At 40.2% G+C, this 17,605-nt stretch overlaps 1 protein-coding gene across 7 annotated transcripts in view; it reads right to left on the bottom strand.

The window, feature by feature from the left end:
* The window catches only part of NCKAP5 (NCK associated protein 5), a 492,200-nt gene that overhangs the window by 170,278 nt on the left and 304,317 nt on the right, over positions 1–17,605 (bottom strand). For all 7 annotated transcript variants that reach the window (XM_035130237.3, XM_035130308.3, XM_088652144.1 and 4 more), the window contains one exon: positions 16,661–16,810. In XM_035130237.3, the coding sequence (XP_034986128.3) occupies positions 16,661–16,810 (150 nt within the window). The remainder of the gene's footprint in view (positions 1–16,660; positions 16,811–17,605) is intronic.

Below are 17,605 nucleotides of genomic sequence, written 5' to 3'. Positions count from 1 at the left end.
GAAGAGGCTCAAGAAAACCTCACCAATGAAGTTCAGTTGTGTTGCTGATAGCAACTGGTCTTGTGGGGCCAGAGGCCTTGATCTGAAATACAAGTCAAGTAATAGTACATGTGTTTCAGCCATAACTCCCTAATCACACAATATTTGTATCACACTATCTGTCAATAAGGAGCTCAGGGCAGCAGTACTGTACTGCTATTTTTAGTTTTACAATTTATTTATATACTGCTTTTCAGCCCAGAGGCTTGCAAAGAGGTGAACATCTAAAACAAAATATACAGCTAAGTACAATAAAATGCTGTGGCTCAATCAATAAGCAAACCAATGTAATACAGCAAAATCAAATATTAGAAAGCCAGGAAAAAAACATCCCTAGCTAGAGGAATATAGGGCTTTCTCACCACCAACCCTGTATCTCGTAGGGTAGGAGTAGCCAACACTGTGCTCTCCAGATATTTTGGGACTCAATTTCCATCACCCCTGATGCTGAGCCATGCTAGCTGGGGCTGATAGGAGTTATAGTTCAGCAACATCTGGAGTGTACCACATTGTCTAACTCTTCCTTAGGGACTAGAAACCTGAATGGACAAAACCACTTCCGCGCCTGCGTCGGAGGTGGAGTTGTGGGCGTCACAACCCGACCACGCGCGCAGGGGCTGAGAGCTCAGCCCCTGAGTGATTGGGTGTTCCCGTCCGCATCTTTCGAGGGCTGACCAATCCTGTCAGCCGGGGGGGGGCGTGTCCGGCTTCCTTTAAGCAGGTGAAGGGCGGAAACCCGCCCTCTTTCACCCCGCTCACCAACTTAGATAGCTCGGTTGGTTAGAGCATGGTGCTGATAACACCAAGGTCGCAGGTTCAATCCCTGCGTTGCATTGGGTTGGACTAGATGATCCTTCCCTTCCAACTCTACAATTCTATGACAAAGGCACTCAATATTTGTGCTGCAGTATCTTTCTTCTGCAAGGCGGCTTATTCCATTGACCCCTGTGCAGATTTCCTAATGCGAAGAGCTCTCGAGGGCTGGCACAGGCTACAGCCGCCCTTCAGCGATAATAGGCCTGTTATACCAAATTCATAAACAGCTGAGGTGGAAATTCAAGACATGACTCTTCTCCACCACCTATTCTATTCTCCGGGGCGGAGAGGTGGTTTGTGAGGGCCATCCTGACGCAGTTGCCTGTGGGATTATGCTGCAGGATGTAGCATTGTCCAGTTCCCAAGTGCATATTCATCACTCCAAGGCAGACTGAAACAGGTCGCCTGCAGCTGGCCTCTATCAGACGCCAGCTGGTCCGGGCCCGCCTCTAATTCACCAGGATGGTTCACACGTGTAAGGCGCAGGGCTTTAGCCATATGCGGTCATCAGCCAAAGGAATTAAAGACCTTGGGAGGTGGAAGTCTAATGCCTACAAAGGGTACGTGCAGGCCTTATGGTAGTCTGATTGTGTTTCTTCTGACTCTTTACTGTCCTCCTTTATTCCAGATACCATCAACTGCAGGTCTGGTCAGTCGGCCACAGCACGGTTCACTGGGCCCGTACACGTGCGATTGAATCTGGCCTCAGGTGTGGTCTTGGTCTCCCATGAAATGTCAGAGTGGCCTGGATTGCAAGGAGGGGAATGCATTGGGATGAGCTCTTGCCAGCAAGGTTCACTGGGCCCGTACACGTGCGATTGAATCTGGCCAGGGCTGCTTCACTCCCCCCCCCCCCGATGCTTTGGTCATACAGCTCGGGGGAAAGACTTGGCATACAGTAAAGCCATGGATTTTTAAAAATAAAATAAAATAAAGAGCTTTATTTATCTTTTGCCGTGGATTTGAGGTGGAAGGTTTTGGGGGACTTTGACGAACTGTTGGCAGCTTACCCAGGACTGACGCTTTGGGGGTCTTCTCTGCTTCAGATGCGCTCGTGGTGTGGTGGGCGTTGCCCCAGCACCTTAAACAAAGCAAGGAGGCTCCTGGACTCATTTGTGGCTCGTAGGGTGATAACGCTGAATGGTCAGGTTATCCAGCACCCCGATTTGAAACACAGTGAAGCATCCCTTTACCATGACGATGGTGTACATCTTTCAGTAGTGGGGAACGATATTTGGTTGGCTGACATAATCAGGGGTATAAGGTGTTGGTTGCGAGTGTGATGGTATTGGCGGCAAGCCCTTTAGGCTCATTGGCGGTTAGGCATTGGAAATTGTGTTAGAGCTGAGGAGGGTAGGTAGCGCCATCACCTACCCTCCTCAGCTCTAACACGGGTTGGCGTCAGATATAGACGGTCAGGGTCCAATGCCTAAGGCAATACCGCTCAACATACGTAACCAACAAAGTTGTGGCCTTTTTGCCCATTTAAATCTATGATGTGTCGCGTGTCTTTATTCTCACAAGGAAGCAGGGACATTGCCACACAATGAGAAATACTAAAAAGAAAAGAAAAAAAGCAAGCTTACTCCAGCTAGAAGTGTGCTCTCACCACCCTTGTTCAAACCATTCAAGGAGAACAAGTGCTCAGTGTACATAACTGCCCCAAATCGTTTTTTTTAACTAAACTAAAAATTTATTTAGAAGTACCTGAAATATTAATAGTTTCCATGCACACAAAAAGTTCCAACTACCTAACATATGCTCTCTAGGCAAGTACACTTTCCTTAGGGTGAAAGAACATGACCTTAACCCTTATCCCAACCTAACTGAATGAGCCAAAAGTGGTCATTGATAGCAATATACCCTGAAGTCCAGCGGTCCCCATATATAGCAGGTATCCCCAACCTTCGGCCCTCCAGATATTTTGGACTACAATTCCCATCATCCCTGACCACTGGTCTTGTTAGCTAGGGATCATGGGAGTTGTAGGCCAAAACATCTGGAGGGCCGCAGGTTGGGGGTGCCTGGCCTATAGAGATATACATGGCTGAAAGATAACAAAAGATTGTGGGTCACCTAATAACATACATAAACTGAGTGGGAATTTGATTCAAGGGCTTTATAGGTCCAAGCACAACACGGTATCCTCCACACCACACAAGTATGACTGATGCTAGAGGGGGGGGGGAATGCAAAGTAATTTCCACACTGAAAATGTGACTTTTTAAGTAAAAGAATGCATTGAAAAATGCTTTAAAATAATGTGCATAAAAGACCTGGCTCAGAAGGTCCTAAATCCTAAATATGCAAATATCAGAGGGTATTAGGGAAATTTCCCCTGAAATTTCAACTTGGCCTGAAAATGATTCAGCTAGCACAAAGATAAAGTTAACTCTGACAGAAACCAGGAGATCAAAACAGATGGAGCTTGAGAAAAGCTGTGGTGTTCCTCATCAGTGAGAAGTAGGCCATGAGGGAGCCTCAAATATATGCTATAGCTCTGCACTTTCAATTTTTGTTTTTTTATCAGTTTCCCAGCTCACTCAATATTGACATTTGAATTAATCTTATCTGAAAACTTGGAGAGGCCTTTTTCAATCCCACTTATTTTGCATGGAACTACCTCAAATTATCACGGAAGAAGCAAAAGTTTTATTAGTGGTTATAAGAACTTAAGAAAACAAGTGGAGACTTTTTGTTGTTGGTAGGATTAGCTGGTTTTGATTGCCGATAACAGCGTAGGCATTAATCAGTAAGAATTCTTTTTGTTAATAACTGAGATAAATTATTGCCTTGGGTGAGGGGGGGGCACTGTGGTTATGCAGCTAAAAATAAGATCTCTGATCTGCAAAAAAATGTCTGAGTTCCAGGAGATTGATAATGTTCTCTTATGGAAAATATCCAAACTAACAAAGCAGTGCATACTCTGTCACAAATCCCTCTAGGTGGCAGAATTCACTTGAGTATGTCAGATGATAATGGAGACTGAAAGCCAGGTAATAGGGAGAGTATATACACCTAAGTCAGAAAGATCAGATGGCACTTACTGGTGTCTAGGGAAGGTGGCAGGTGCACCACTCTAGCATCCAAAAAATGGATGCTGTACTAAGAGACTGCTATCTCTGTGGCAATCTGACAAATACTCAATTTTTGTACTCCAGGATTTGGTTCTCCCACCCTCTGAAAAAAGTAAGTATTCCAGAAATGGGAAAATGCCATACATAGAGGTGCTTATACATGATTTCATATGTGGCTATGAGAAACTTGTAAGAAACCTTATTTTCAGGTTTACAGTAAAAGGGAAAAGCTTAAAAGCAAACTAGTCATAGCAAACTTGTTGTAAAATGCGTAGCGCAAATAGACATCAACCCCACTTACTTAAGTAATTTTTTCTCAAATGATAAATTGTATTTTATCAATTTGGTTTCATATTCCTTGCTAAATATCAAAATTAATATTTGTGAAGCAGAAATCCAACATAATTGGAAATTATTCTCTCCCTTTTGGTTATTTGCTTTCTAATAACCTATTATTAAAAAGCAAAAGGACAAGTACAGAAGAGACATCTATCTATATTCAACTGTAGAGTAAAATGAATGTCAGCTTCCATTGAATTAAGAAATATTTCAAAACATTTCTACATGCTGAATTACTTAGAGTAAATCAGTATTGAAGCATACCTATAAAATGGGAATGTACAAAAAAGAGTTTGGATCACTATTTGAAACAAAACAAGATTCATGAAGTCTACATGCATATACTCTCTATGCAGAGTTAATGCTGTTTGTCAAAAGCACATTTTCTTATTCACATTCTAAAATAGACTGTGAAAGGTAATTTACATCAAAAGTACATTAACACTTCACCATTTTACAAAGCCCATATGCGATATATGTGTGTTATATGAGTCTAAGTACTCGAGTAAATTAAATGGGATTCCCTGGGCAGCAAGCAAAACATTTAGAGACATAAAGCTCAATTTGAATTTTAACTAAAGTGTCTATTAGAAATCTCTGAACTACTTATTTCTTCATCTGATTACAAAGCATAATACAGAAAATGAGTTTCATCCTATAAAGACTTTCCTGCATAACCATGGGACAAACATTTTGGCTTAGCTTCTGCACTGCACTAACCAAAACTGCCTGGGGAGGAGCCCAAAGAGATGCTTGAGGAGAAGTAAAATGACTGTGATTTCCTCAGGAGCCAGCATGTTCATGCTATTTCATTAGGACCATACTACCCCCCCCCCTCAATCCCTGCCCCCCTCAGCAAAGGTCACACCCCCTGTAGCAATCCAGCACGTTTGGATATCCGTGTGGTAGCTGGCAGTGCACCTCAGTAGCTCCTGCCCACAGGATCCTCAATTGTCCCCTCCTTTGGGGCAGTGCCAAACAACAGAGGGAGACAAGAGTGCAGAACCCAGAGTGTCTCTGTAGATGTTCTAGCCCCTGTGCTCTGTGGTTGGGAACCTGAACCGGCCAACTGGTCTGTCTCTTCTTGTTCCTTTTCACAGCAAAATAAATAAAGAGAGGAAATATTACGTTTTGTGTGTGAAAGAGTGTCTGTGGGAGATTGTATGTCCCAATCCTGCCACATTTCCTAGTTCTTGCCATGCCTGCTTTAGGCGCTGGTAAGATCCCAAACAGGATATGAACAAGATAAAATGGACTTTCACTGGAAAATGAGACCTTACTTCTGAAATAAATCAATCCTCAAAATCTGCAGCTTCATTATAGGAAAGGTGCTTCAACTTTATGATAATTTTACTTGTTGTCCTATATCACTTTTCCCACACTGTGACTTTTTTTATTTTATTTTAAATGAAGAACCCAAACTGTGCCCACTATTTCAAATGCAGATGCACCATGGTTTTATACAAAGGCCTTATCATACTAGTGGTTCTAGTAATTCCCTTTCTAATAATTCTTAGCACAGAATTTGCTTTTTGCACAGCTGCTGCACATCCGATTGACATTTTCACCAAGCTATCTATTACAACCCCAAGATCTCTTTGCTGCCAGTTCACATCCCATCAGCTTATTTATTCAAAAGATTTCTATACTGCCTTTCAACAAAGCTGCCAGGGTGGTTTACAAATAAAACAAAATACAAGAATCAGAATAAAATTTAATAAATTTCACCGTAATACATTACATAGCCTGAGAGAATAGGAACGCCTTTGCCTGGCTATAGCAATAATAGCAATAATATTGGAAGACTCTCATCACTCACATATGGCAGGGAAACCTGGAGGGAGGCCTTTGAACATTACTTCACTTCCTATGGGCTTGTTGGCATGGGAGGAGAAGGTGTTTCTTCAGGAAAATGGGTCTGAAATTGTAGGGCCTTCAAAGTAAAGTGCCAGCGCTTTGAATTGGAGTTGTAAGCAGAACAGAAGTCACTGCCGTTCTTTCAACATCAGCAAGGTATGTTCCCACCAAGATCAAATATGATCAATAGAATTATTAATTGTTATTGCCTCAATGTACATCATTTTACTTGCACCGAATTTCTTTTGTCATTGACCCAATTTGGACAAATCCTTTTGGAACCTCTGCAGAATGCACAATGCCTTTGGTATCAACTGATTTAAACAACAATCACTAATGGGCAGTTTTCAAAAAGCTTCTCACCATTTAAAGAAACACCCTGGAGGATCAAAATTAGATGTATGTTTTAATGTTAGAACTCAACAAGGGCCCACTAGAGAATGTGCCTGGCTTTTAATATAGCTGGCAGCTCAAATATATTGAAAGGTAAAGGTAATTTTCTGTGACTCCCTGTGGTCTGACCTTATCTTGTGTCCACTGACTAGACTATTAGCCAAGAACCCCTGACACCAGACTATTATGCCTGAAACTTCTATAGCCTGAACAAACTCAATTGAGCAAGATTCAAAAAGCTTTGGATACCTGAACCAAGGAAATGCAGCAGATAAAAAGAAGTCCGTAGCCATCATATTGCTTTGTTTGCAGTGGTATGAAAATACTGCTGAAGGAGGTCAGGTGCTCTCTTGCAAAAAAGTAGAACCTTTACACAATCATGTTAAGCTGTTTCAGAGGAAGTGTCTACTCAATTATTTGTGCTTTTCTGTCAATTTTCTCTTCCATTGTTCAGAACATAATAATTGATGCTGTTTATATTTTAGTTGACTTTTCATGCATAATAGTAGCACTGAAAATTCATAGAGCAACAGATATATATATTTATAATAAATATTAGGCTATCTTAAGAAGTAGGATCCAAATACTGTACAACCAAACACTTGGAAACAATCTTTTTCATAAGGGGCCCTTGAAAAATTTAACTTGCATTGCATGTCAAACACTCTGGGCTTTTCAGGAAGGTAAGGGATTTAATTTATGGCTTGCTTTTATCTGCATTTGTTAATTGGATATATGGTTATTGTTTTGGTTTTGCTTTCCACATCCGGATCATATATGATGAAAGGGGTAGTTTTAGAAAGATATTAAATGAATAAGTAATGTATGAAGGAAGAACTCAGAAATTGTAAGCTTCTTGTGGCAGGACTTTTAAAATGTTTGTAGTACCATATACACCATATATAAAGTATGTAATAAATAACAGTAACAATTTGATCACTTATTAATATAGCAATTAATTATTTAACTGCAATTCGAATAGGCTTTATATTGTACTTATAACTAGTTTTATTTTATTTTAATTACCTTTTAAAAAACCATTTGGATTATATTTTGTAATTTGCAATAATTTCTAAACTGCCCAGAGGATGATGGATGGTGTTTAAACAAACAAACAAACAAACAAACACAATATATTACATGCCTATTTAAATTCTAATATTTATTTTTAGATCTTGCATATTCAAATGTGATAAGTGAGAAATGATATGTTTAAAGTACTGCAAGAAAATAGCATTGAAGTTTAAAAGTGTGGGGGGGATCCCAATTCCCCTACCAATCTAACACACAGAATACTTTCCTCCCACCTTTCCTTTCCTCTTGTCTCTTTTCTTTTGCAGCTGAAGCTGAAGAATGAGTGCCATCTCTTAAATACAGTCATACCTCGGTTTAAGTACGCTTCGGTTTGAGTACTTTCAGTTTAAGTACTCTGCGGATCCGTCTGGAACGGATTAATCCACTTTCCATTACTTTCAATGGGAAAGTTACTTGCTTCAGGTTAAGTACGCTTCAGGTTAAGTACGGACTTCTGGAACCAATTGTGTACTTAAACCGAGGAACCACTGTACCAGCTAATTATCAGGAATTGGACAGCAATGGAATCTGTGACTATGTTCTCATTACTGCAGGGACAATTCTCTAAACAGCTCAGAATCCTATTGGTAAGAATCTCCCTGGGAGAAGAATTAAGAGCAAAACGATCAGATAATTAGGATTAAGTAGGTTGACCTAGGGCAGCTAAGCAGTTAAAAAATTCTAATCATGTGAAGACCCGATATACTAGGGTGAGATGGGGTTTCTATGAATCAGATTAATTGGAATGAGTGGACAACTTCTACAGGTTCATTTGATAAAAAGGAAAGGTTCTGTAGAAACTGTGCATAATTATACTCTAAACTTTTGCTGGATGCAGTGCTTAAAGCCACCAGGCATTGAATTTAGTACTAGCACTGTTCTGAATGCTATCTTCAGGAACAGAGAAGTTACCTTCCCACAAATACTCAAAGCAACAAAGAACTTTATCTGCTTTAATTTACATAATGCATTGAATTTTTTTTCTTTTTGGAAAAGTAAAACCTATATTCTTTAAATTGACCATTTAAAGGATTACATGAAAGTAATCTCTCTGTGAGATTTTGGTTCATCCATGGAAGGTAATCATCATTACAAACAGCATTCCTTATTATTGGTACAAGGTCAACAAATAGCTACTTTGAAAAAATGAATCAATAGAGCCATTTCCTATGGCTATTTGATTAAGATTACAGAGGATTTTGGAAACACACTATTAGAGTTCTGTGTAGATAGACAAAAATTGGTATTTATTATAAGAAGAAATATTTATCATAATGATTTGCACAGAGGGCAGCAAACAACTATGTTGGAATATCAGTAAAGGTGTTTGGAAATTATTCGCTGGCAAAAAATAGGTCAAGTGTAGTTCAGCAAACTTTTGCTGACTTTAACTCAGCCAGAAGCAATGAGATTTTTCACACATAAAATTAGACTTTCACTGGAAACCTTCAAGATTATACATTTTCACTGCTTTCCACTTTTTTGTAATTTGGTCTGGAAAAGCCAGGTTGAATACAGCCTTCGGTCACTTATATACAAGCACTTTTTATCCTTTGCAATGGGAAGAGTGTAAATGTGCCCTTTCCTATTCCCTCATGCAGCCATATATAAACTAGTGCCTAGCACAAGCAGGTTTGTCATTTCAGAAGTAATTGGTCAGCACTGAACGACAAGGTAGAAGTAGATATTTAAGTTCCTTCTGGTTGAACAAAAGCCATTGGACAATGTGCAGTTATATCATTCCATGCCTCATTTAGGGCATGTGCTGGACCAGTATCACAAGTGGTGCAGCTCATGAATGATGCAGAGTTCATATGCAAAAAGGAAGCCACTATTGTAGAAACTTGCTAGACAAAAGAGCAATGTTTTTGTTAGCTTGAACATACCTTCATTACTTATGTTGACTAAATGACACAAAAAAATTGATTTAGGATGCTTTAATGACTCCTGACAAACAGAAGTGGAGCTTGATGGATCAGTGCAGTCAGCACTGCATATACAGGTCTGGTGCTCACATCAGCTAGAATGGAAGGGCAGGGGTGAAAGGAAATACCTTTTTGCTGTGCCAGCTCCCTTGTGGTGCCCCCCTTCCCCTAAATGCCTGTTTCTGGGGTTTCTACTGGCTAACAGCCAGCAGTGATACTACCAACAACATATTTTGCCCACAGTATGGACAGGCACCTTGAGGTGCTCCTTGTGGGCAAGACTTCTCTACTGATGGCTGAGCTCCCCCACTGGTGGAACTGGGTAGTGCAGCGGGCAGGACACCTCTGCTCTACCATCACAGCAAGTCTTTGCTCTGCCTACTACCAGCACTACTGCTGCTACTACTGTCTTTTTACTATTAAGTAACTTGGACTCAGACAGTTTGTGACAAACAGTCAGAATGAATCTTGTTTCATGAATGGATCATGTGCTACTTTGCAACCCCAAAGCTGAAGTTTCAGCATACAAAAGAGAGGGACTAGCAGCTGACAGAAGATCCTGACTAGGCTACTCAGTGAGTTTCATGAACGAGCAGCAGTAAAGCAAACAACAAAAGAGTCTTGCTTAAGTTCAAACGAAGTTTGAAGATCTGAAAACTCAGCAAGCCGTTTTTCTGAATTACTATTTTTATTGAAAATTCATAAAGAATTTGCCACTGCTATTTGGTTGGGGGGCACTTTCATGAAGTAGTTTTAGATTTCCCATCATATTTGCACTGGTATTGTAAATGGTCAAAGGGGCTAGACGATATTGGGTGGGTGAGAGGTGTATTTCATATTCACTTGGAATATCTATCCAAATCTCTGTTTAAAAATCACTTGTGTATGTATGCAGGCAGCTGCAAGGCCACTGAACTCTGGCAAACATTCTAACTGCTATAGGGACACAGCAAGTCAAAGGATTTTGACAAGGCATGAAAAACAAACAGTTTGGGGAAAACATCACACCTAGGTTAATTTAAGATCTGGGTGCTGGAGGAGAAATGGGCAGGCAGAGAACTGAGGGCTGGTGCCAGGATGGGACTGGATGAAAATCTTACAAAGGCCCTGAGGATTGAGTGTTGGTGACAAAAGGTCTGGAAGGGCAAGGGAAGGAGAGGTGAGTGCTAGGAAAACAATGTTGCTAAGGGCTGTGTAAGCAACTGAGAATGATCCTTAAGGAAGTTAAGGGTAATACTTTTTCAAATAGATCTCATTTTGCTGCTGAGTATCTGCTCTACCAGATATTTATTTTCCAATAACTGCCACAAATCCTTAAGGTTTGTCTTCTTGTTTAGGTATTTATTTAATTATAAAGGTTTCCCCACAATATCTCTCTTCGTGTTCTGTGGTCTGATTTAAACAAGAGGAGGCCATATTAGCCACTTTGAGATTTTTCTTTACAGTCAAGAGTTATATAAATTGTATTGTATATGTATATGTATATGTACTGGTATATAGCACTTACATGAGAGGAAAGGGTTGCAGCTTGGTGGAAGAGCACATACTTTGCATGCAAAAGGTCTACAGTTCAGTCCCCAGAATCTCTGGGTGGTGATGGAAAAGACTCCTGTCTGAAACTGTGAAGAGCTGCTATCATTCATTGTACGTAGATAGTACTGAGCTAGATGAAGCACTTGGATGACCTGGTGTAAAGCAGATTCCTGTAGTAGTACCATGTAGCTGCCATCACACTGAAAGGGCACCTACTGCATGACGTATGCCTTTAGACTCTCTTCTCCTTCAACCTCTCTATTTATTCGAATACAGGTAACTCGCATAATAAGTGAGGGTTTGGTTCTCAGGGGTCCATGTGTATACACAAAAACGTGTAAAGCCAGTAACTCCATTTTACTCTATTTTTTTCTGCAGGAAATTCCAGTTTACCATCAGTGTCCCTACAAGAATCATGTCCATTGCCTACCATGTGATGGTGCCCTTATATGTGGAGGTTTTTAGATTCTTTTCTTTTCCCCACACAAAATAAGAAACCGAATTCAGTACCTTTTGTTAAAAGACCACAATCAAGAGAAAAGACCACGAAAGAGCTACTTCATAAAAGTTTTATCTCTTTTAGAAGGCCATATCACAGGGGAATATTTTTTACTTTGTATCAACTATAAGGTTTTTTATTGTAACTAGTGAAGTAAATTAAATGGAAAATAAAAATAAAAAAATTCCTTCAGTAGCACCTTAAAGGTCTTTAAGGTGCTACTGAAGGAATTTTTTTATTTTACTTCGATCCAGACCAACACGGCTACCTACCTGTAACCTAAATTAAATGGGATTTCCTAAGCAACGCATGTTCATGACACAAGGGAGCTGTGATATCTAAAAAATCATAATTTGACAAGAATTCTGGGCATCGAGAGTATAAGTGAGTAGGAACTATTTGTTAATTATCATCTGTTCCCTTTGATTGCAAATGTACAGAATTTATCAGTCACTAAAGCAGAAATAGAATTGGCAGAGGGAGATAAAGAATAGAAAAAGATGACTGACTGAACGGCTAGGAAGGGCAAATGCTGAACTTAAGTCATACTTTAGTTTTATCTGTGCTGCATAGAATTACAAAATTCTGGGAGAAAGAATGGCTAACTTTGGGAGGACTTTCAAAAGTATTTTGTAAAGAAAAAACATGAATAGCTTCCACTCCTTTCACCTCAAGGGAGTAGTATATATGTTAAAGATGATACCCACCCACCCTCTATGGGAAGGCAATGCTCACCTAGTGACAGTGAGAAACTGCTGCAGTCCAGGATGGCTAGCTCTCCTCAAGTCGCTGCATTAACACAATTTATATGTAAAAGAGTATGGTGATGCTGTTAAATTAATACAACCATTTTTGAAAAACTGGGAAGACTGCCATACTTGTACACTACATACTCTTCCTGATGGCTGTAAAGCAGTGGATTCTCCCTCTTCCTAGGCACATAAATGTCCACCTTCAATTAATTATTCCTCTGGGAGAAGGACGCCATATATACCGCAAGCACACCTGAGCAGCATGTGTTAACCAACCCAACAGAGAAGTATAACAAAGACTTTAACTGAATATATAACTAAGAGCAGAAAAAAAGAGGGAGAAAATCAGGAAAGGGGGTATCTCGGAGGAAAACCCTTAATCCAGAACTAGTAATGAAGGGTAGTTCAGATTTCCTACTTTCACCAGGAAAAACAGAAACTAGCCAATTCCAGTTTGTTCCGAGTCTGCTCACCGGGATATAAAAATAAAAGTTCCAGTCAGGATGGGTTGTGCTCTGCCTACGGTTTTCAGAATTATCAGGATTATGTTATGATTTCCATGTTTAGAGCAAAAGAAGTGCAGTGTCTGGAAAGCTGTGGGATTTTAGTAGACAGAGACAATCATCACTCTCACCCATTGTGCACGACCACATTTTTGATAATACAGGTCTTGCTCCCAATGTTCACTTGGATTATTTAAACTGTCTAGAGGATGTGGCATAATTCTCCATTCCACCTTGGAAGACTGGTACAGAAAGAACTGTACAGTCTGGCCCTGAGGGTCATCAGGCTGAGAGATAATATTCACCATGGCATCAAATAATGACTATGAGTGCCCACACCTATATACAGTGGTACCTCGGGTTACAAACGCTTCAGGTTACAGACTCCGCTAACCCAGAAATAGTACCTCGGGTTAAGAACTTTGCTTCAGGATGAGAACAGAAATCGTGCTCCAGTGGTGTGGCGGCAGCAGGACCCCCATTAGCTAAAGTGGTGTCTGAGGTTAATAACAGTTTCAGGTTAAAAACGGACCTCTGGAACGAATTAAGTTCTTAACCAGAGGTACCACTGTATTATAATTATAGAAAGAGAGAAGAGAAACTACATCTCATATACGTTGTGCAAGTGAATTAGCTGCCTACTTCCCCATGCCTGAAAACATTTTGAAAACATGATACCAAAACTCCAACATCCACACTAGAAGAATTAATGAATAACTATTTTTGTTTTTTTCAAACCCACTAATTAAATACAAAGATTAATTATTCTCCAAATACCAAAGGATTAAACCCACTAATTGCACAACTAATAAAATGTGTGTCTCTTGATTAATAAACCTCAGAGCTTCCAGTGCATGACATAAAAATTTATATCTACCAAGCTCAAATACACAAGGGTAAGGATATATAACATTAAACCAACATACAATTAGCAACACTTTATTTTAATTATCTTTGGGTACTATTAACATTGGTCCTGTAGTTCATTTTTCATCATGGATTACTCCTTAAAACTGCTTGTGTAGATTAATTCTGGAAGTATTGGCACTTTTTTTAAACCAAGCTGTAGCACAAAACTGGAATCAATGAAGAAATCCTATTCGGTGACCTTCCAATAGCCAGGTTTACTGTGGGCTTCCCTCCTCCCTCTTCAAGGCAATTGACTATAATTGATAAAAAGCTATGACTTCATTAAACAACTTTCTATCATCAGAAAGGAAATGAAGAACCGAAATAGCTATACGGACACAGGTGAAAAACTAGGCTAACAGAACTTTTTGGAAATATATTGGAAAGCATATTGGAAAGAAAGGTCTGCATGGAACATCAACCCACTAAGTAAATATTGACCTTTAAAGGGGGTGGAGGAGCAGTCATACTAGTAAACAGCAGAAGTTGTACATATTATGTGAACCTAAGTTAAGATTTGATAACACTTGCAACTTATGAATGGATTGCTTACAGACATAGACTGTAAGGACAAATATAATGATATTTGGAATATCATATAATGATATTTAAGGGACGTGGGTGGCACTGTGGGTTAAACCACAGAGCCTAGGGCTTGCTGATCAGAAAGTTGGGGGTTCGAATCCCCACAACAGGTGAGCTCCCGTTGCTCAGTCCCAGCTCCTGCCAACCTAGCAGTTCGAAAGCACGTCAAAGTGCAAGTTGATAAATAGATAGCGCTACAGTGGGAAGGTAAACCGTGTTTCCGTGTGCTGCTCTGGTTCACCAGAAGTGGCTTTGTCATGCTGGCCACATGACCTGGAAGCTGTACGCCGGCTCCCTTGGACAATAATGTGAGATGAGCCCCGCAACCCCAGAGTCGGTCACGACTGGACCTAATGGTCAAGGGTCCCTTTACCTTTTATAATGATATTTATAGTTAATAAAAATATAGTAGGTTATAAATAACCATCTTCTTCTTCTTTGGCGATCACCCGTAGCCAAGTAAGATTGTCTTCCATAAACACGGTTTTAACAATGAGTCCGTAAGTGACTGTGGAGGCCAATTCTGGATCCACACGTCCTTCCACACTGGGGACATTGGTTCCTGGGTAGGAGTTGATCACGGTGTGGATTTGCCAAGCATGATAAATGGACAAGAAATGGACAAGAAGTCTCTTTAAAATGGGGTGTTAAAGATTTGAATACAGAATTTGTGCTGTGCTGTGTGTGTGTGTGTGTGTGTCTAGTCTATCATTCTCAGACACATATGTTGAAACAGAACTAGTATTTTGCTTGACAAGCCACCCTTGGGTTAAGTAAATGGGCACCTCAGAATCTCATAGGGTTGGTCCCCATTCTCCATCAAAATGATCATTATTATTTATTAAATTTGTATACCACACTTCATCCGTAGATCTCAGGGCGGTTCACAACATAAAAATGCAAGATACCATAAAATTAAAACATAATAAAAAAAAAACAAAGCAGTAACTTTCCCTCCCTCCACCCCTCCCACAAACGCATTTAAAAGTTGTTAATCAGCCAAAGGCCTGGTAGAACAGAACATTTCTGCCTGACACCTAAAGGTGTACAATGAAGGTGCCAGCTGTATCTCCCTTGGGAGAGCGTTCTACAAACAGGGAGCCACTGCAGAAAAAGGCTCATTCTTCTGTATCCACCCTCCAGCCCTCTTGTGGAGGAGGAACACAAAGATGATGATCTCAGGGTCCGGGTAAGGAGAGAGGCAGTCTTTGAGGTACTGCGGTCCTGAGCCATTTAAGGCTTTATAAGTCAAAACTATCACTTTGAATTGAGCTTGGAAGCTAATTGGCAGCCACTGCAGTCAGGCCAGGATCAGTTAGTATGCTCAAACTGTCTTGCCATGGTGAGCACCCCAGCCACTGAATTCTGCACCAGCTAAAGTATCAGAACCATATTCAGAGTATCTAACCTACAGGATACCAGAGGATAGACAACATCCCTGTCCAGATAGGAGCACAGCTAGGCCACCAGCTAAAGCTGATGGAAGGCACTCCGTGCCACTGTGCTCACCTGAACCTCAATCAACAGCAAAGGATCCAAAGCTACATCCAAGCTGCATACCTGCTCCTTCAGAGGGAGGGTAACCCCAAACACAGCCAGCCAGATGATTGGGGTATAATAATAATAATAATAATAATAATAATAATAATAATAATAATAATAATTAACACAGAGGACAAGATGGTTGGACAGTGTTCTCGAAGCTACGAACATGAGTTTGACCAAACTGCGGGAGGCAGTGCAAGACAGGAGTGCCTGGCGTGCTCTGGTCCATGGGGTCACGAAGAGTCGGACACGACTAAACGACTAAACAACAACAATAATTAACACCCCCAATCCATCTGTTCTAGGGAACCACCAACTAAGCCCTTATTGAAATGGATCTAGAAAAGCAGTTTCCCCCAAGAGCACGTTGAGGAGAATAATTCCTAGACCTGGGTCCATCAGGAGTTTGCTGGGGCCCTCACTCCTTGCACTAAGAAGACGGGAAGGTAGGGAGGATACAGTGGAGCCCCTTTGTGATTTTTGCCCTAAAATGAACACCTGAAACTAAATCGTAAAGACTTAGGCTTCTGTATTGTAGTCTCTGTGGGTTTGAGTTAGCCTCAAGCTTGAAACAAGTTAAATTTATTTATGAAGTTTCTTTTTAAGGATATATGATCCTTGACATTAGAGAGAGATCATTTCAATGGTTCCAATGCAGAGCATTTCGCTCATCTTGGTTTAATGAATCGTGATCAAAAAATACTTTGTAACAAGTGCTTAGGTGAACTGAGAAAGTTAAGATTTATACTGCTCTACGATTCAGTACCAATAAAAGTGAAGACCCCCCTTATGCAAAAAATCCTTTTTATCCTACCTCCAGAGCCTTCAGCCGTTCCAGCAATAATTTTGTCTTTTCCTTTTCCTCTTCAGCGCTGCTGTTTTCATCCCTTGAATCTTTATCTACTGACATGCAAATGTCTTCCACCACTGTTTTAGGATTCTTGCTCTCGTGAGTAAAGGTTTCCTAAAAGATCAATGTATTTTTTCATCAGTAAAATGGTAAAAACAATACAAAGAATAAGCAATGTAATTATAATATCACACGTACACACATTGTAGGCATGTTTCAAAACTTTGTGGAAGTGTGACATCTAATATATCATGCAATAACATCATGCATATATTTAAATATATACATAGCGTATACCCTGCAATGAGATATGGCGTTTTCCTGAATTATCATTTAAAATGACAGTACTGTACTCATTGTCCATTGTTTCTTTCCTTTCCAGAGCTTTCTATTACAACCACCACACAGGTACCACCAAAAACAATGGCCCTTTGTCCTCTCATCTTCTCTCCAATGTAGTATTCAGAAATGCAAAATAGAAGCCATCACAATCAAGATGTGAAGTCCTCCCTCACCCCACTGTACAACCATAGCTGCCGCTTGTAGGAATAAAGAAACTCACAATGTGAAAAGATAATATTACACATATAGAATTCCTAAGATCAAAGGTTATGTTTTAACCCTGCAGTTAGCCCATGAGTGCATGGTGTTTTTTGTTTTGTAAAGAAGCCAATGTGTTCCTCACCTCCCCACAATTGAATTAAGACCTTGCTCATGGTCAAGTTAGGTGGAAAATTTGCTTGGCTCACATTTTAATGTGAATCTACCCAATTCACACTTCCTGAACCACTGTGCAAACCAAAACATGGTTACCCCTTGAAATTAATACTTCTCATAATTCTGTGATACAGTTTTCTAGTCAAAATAGGGTTGCTTACAAAAATACACTTTTGGCTGAAGAGCAGGGTA

Source organism: Zootoca vivipara, chromosome 1, assembly GCF_965207765.1.
Source record: "Zootoca vivipara chromosome 1, rZooViv2.hap1.1, whole genome shotgun sequence".
Taxonomy (NCBI): domain Eukaryota; kingdom Metazoa; phylum Chordata; class Lepidosauria; order Squamata; family Lacertidae; genus Zootoca; species Zootoca vivipara.
Note: the sequence above shows the minus strand (reverse complement) of the source record. Positions and strands in the feature narration are given on the sequence as shown.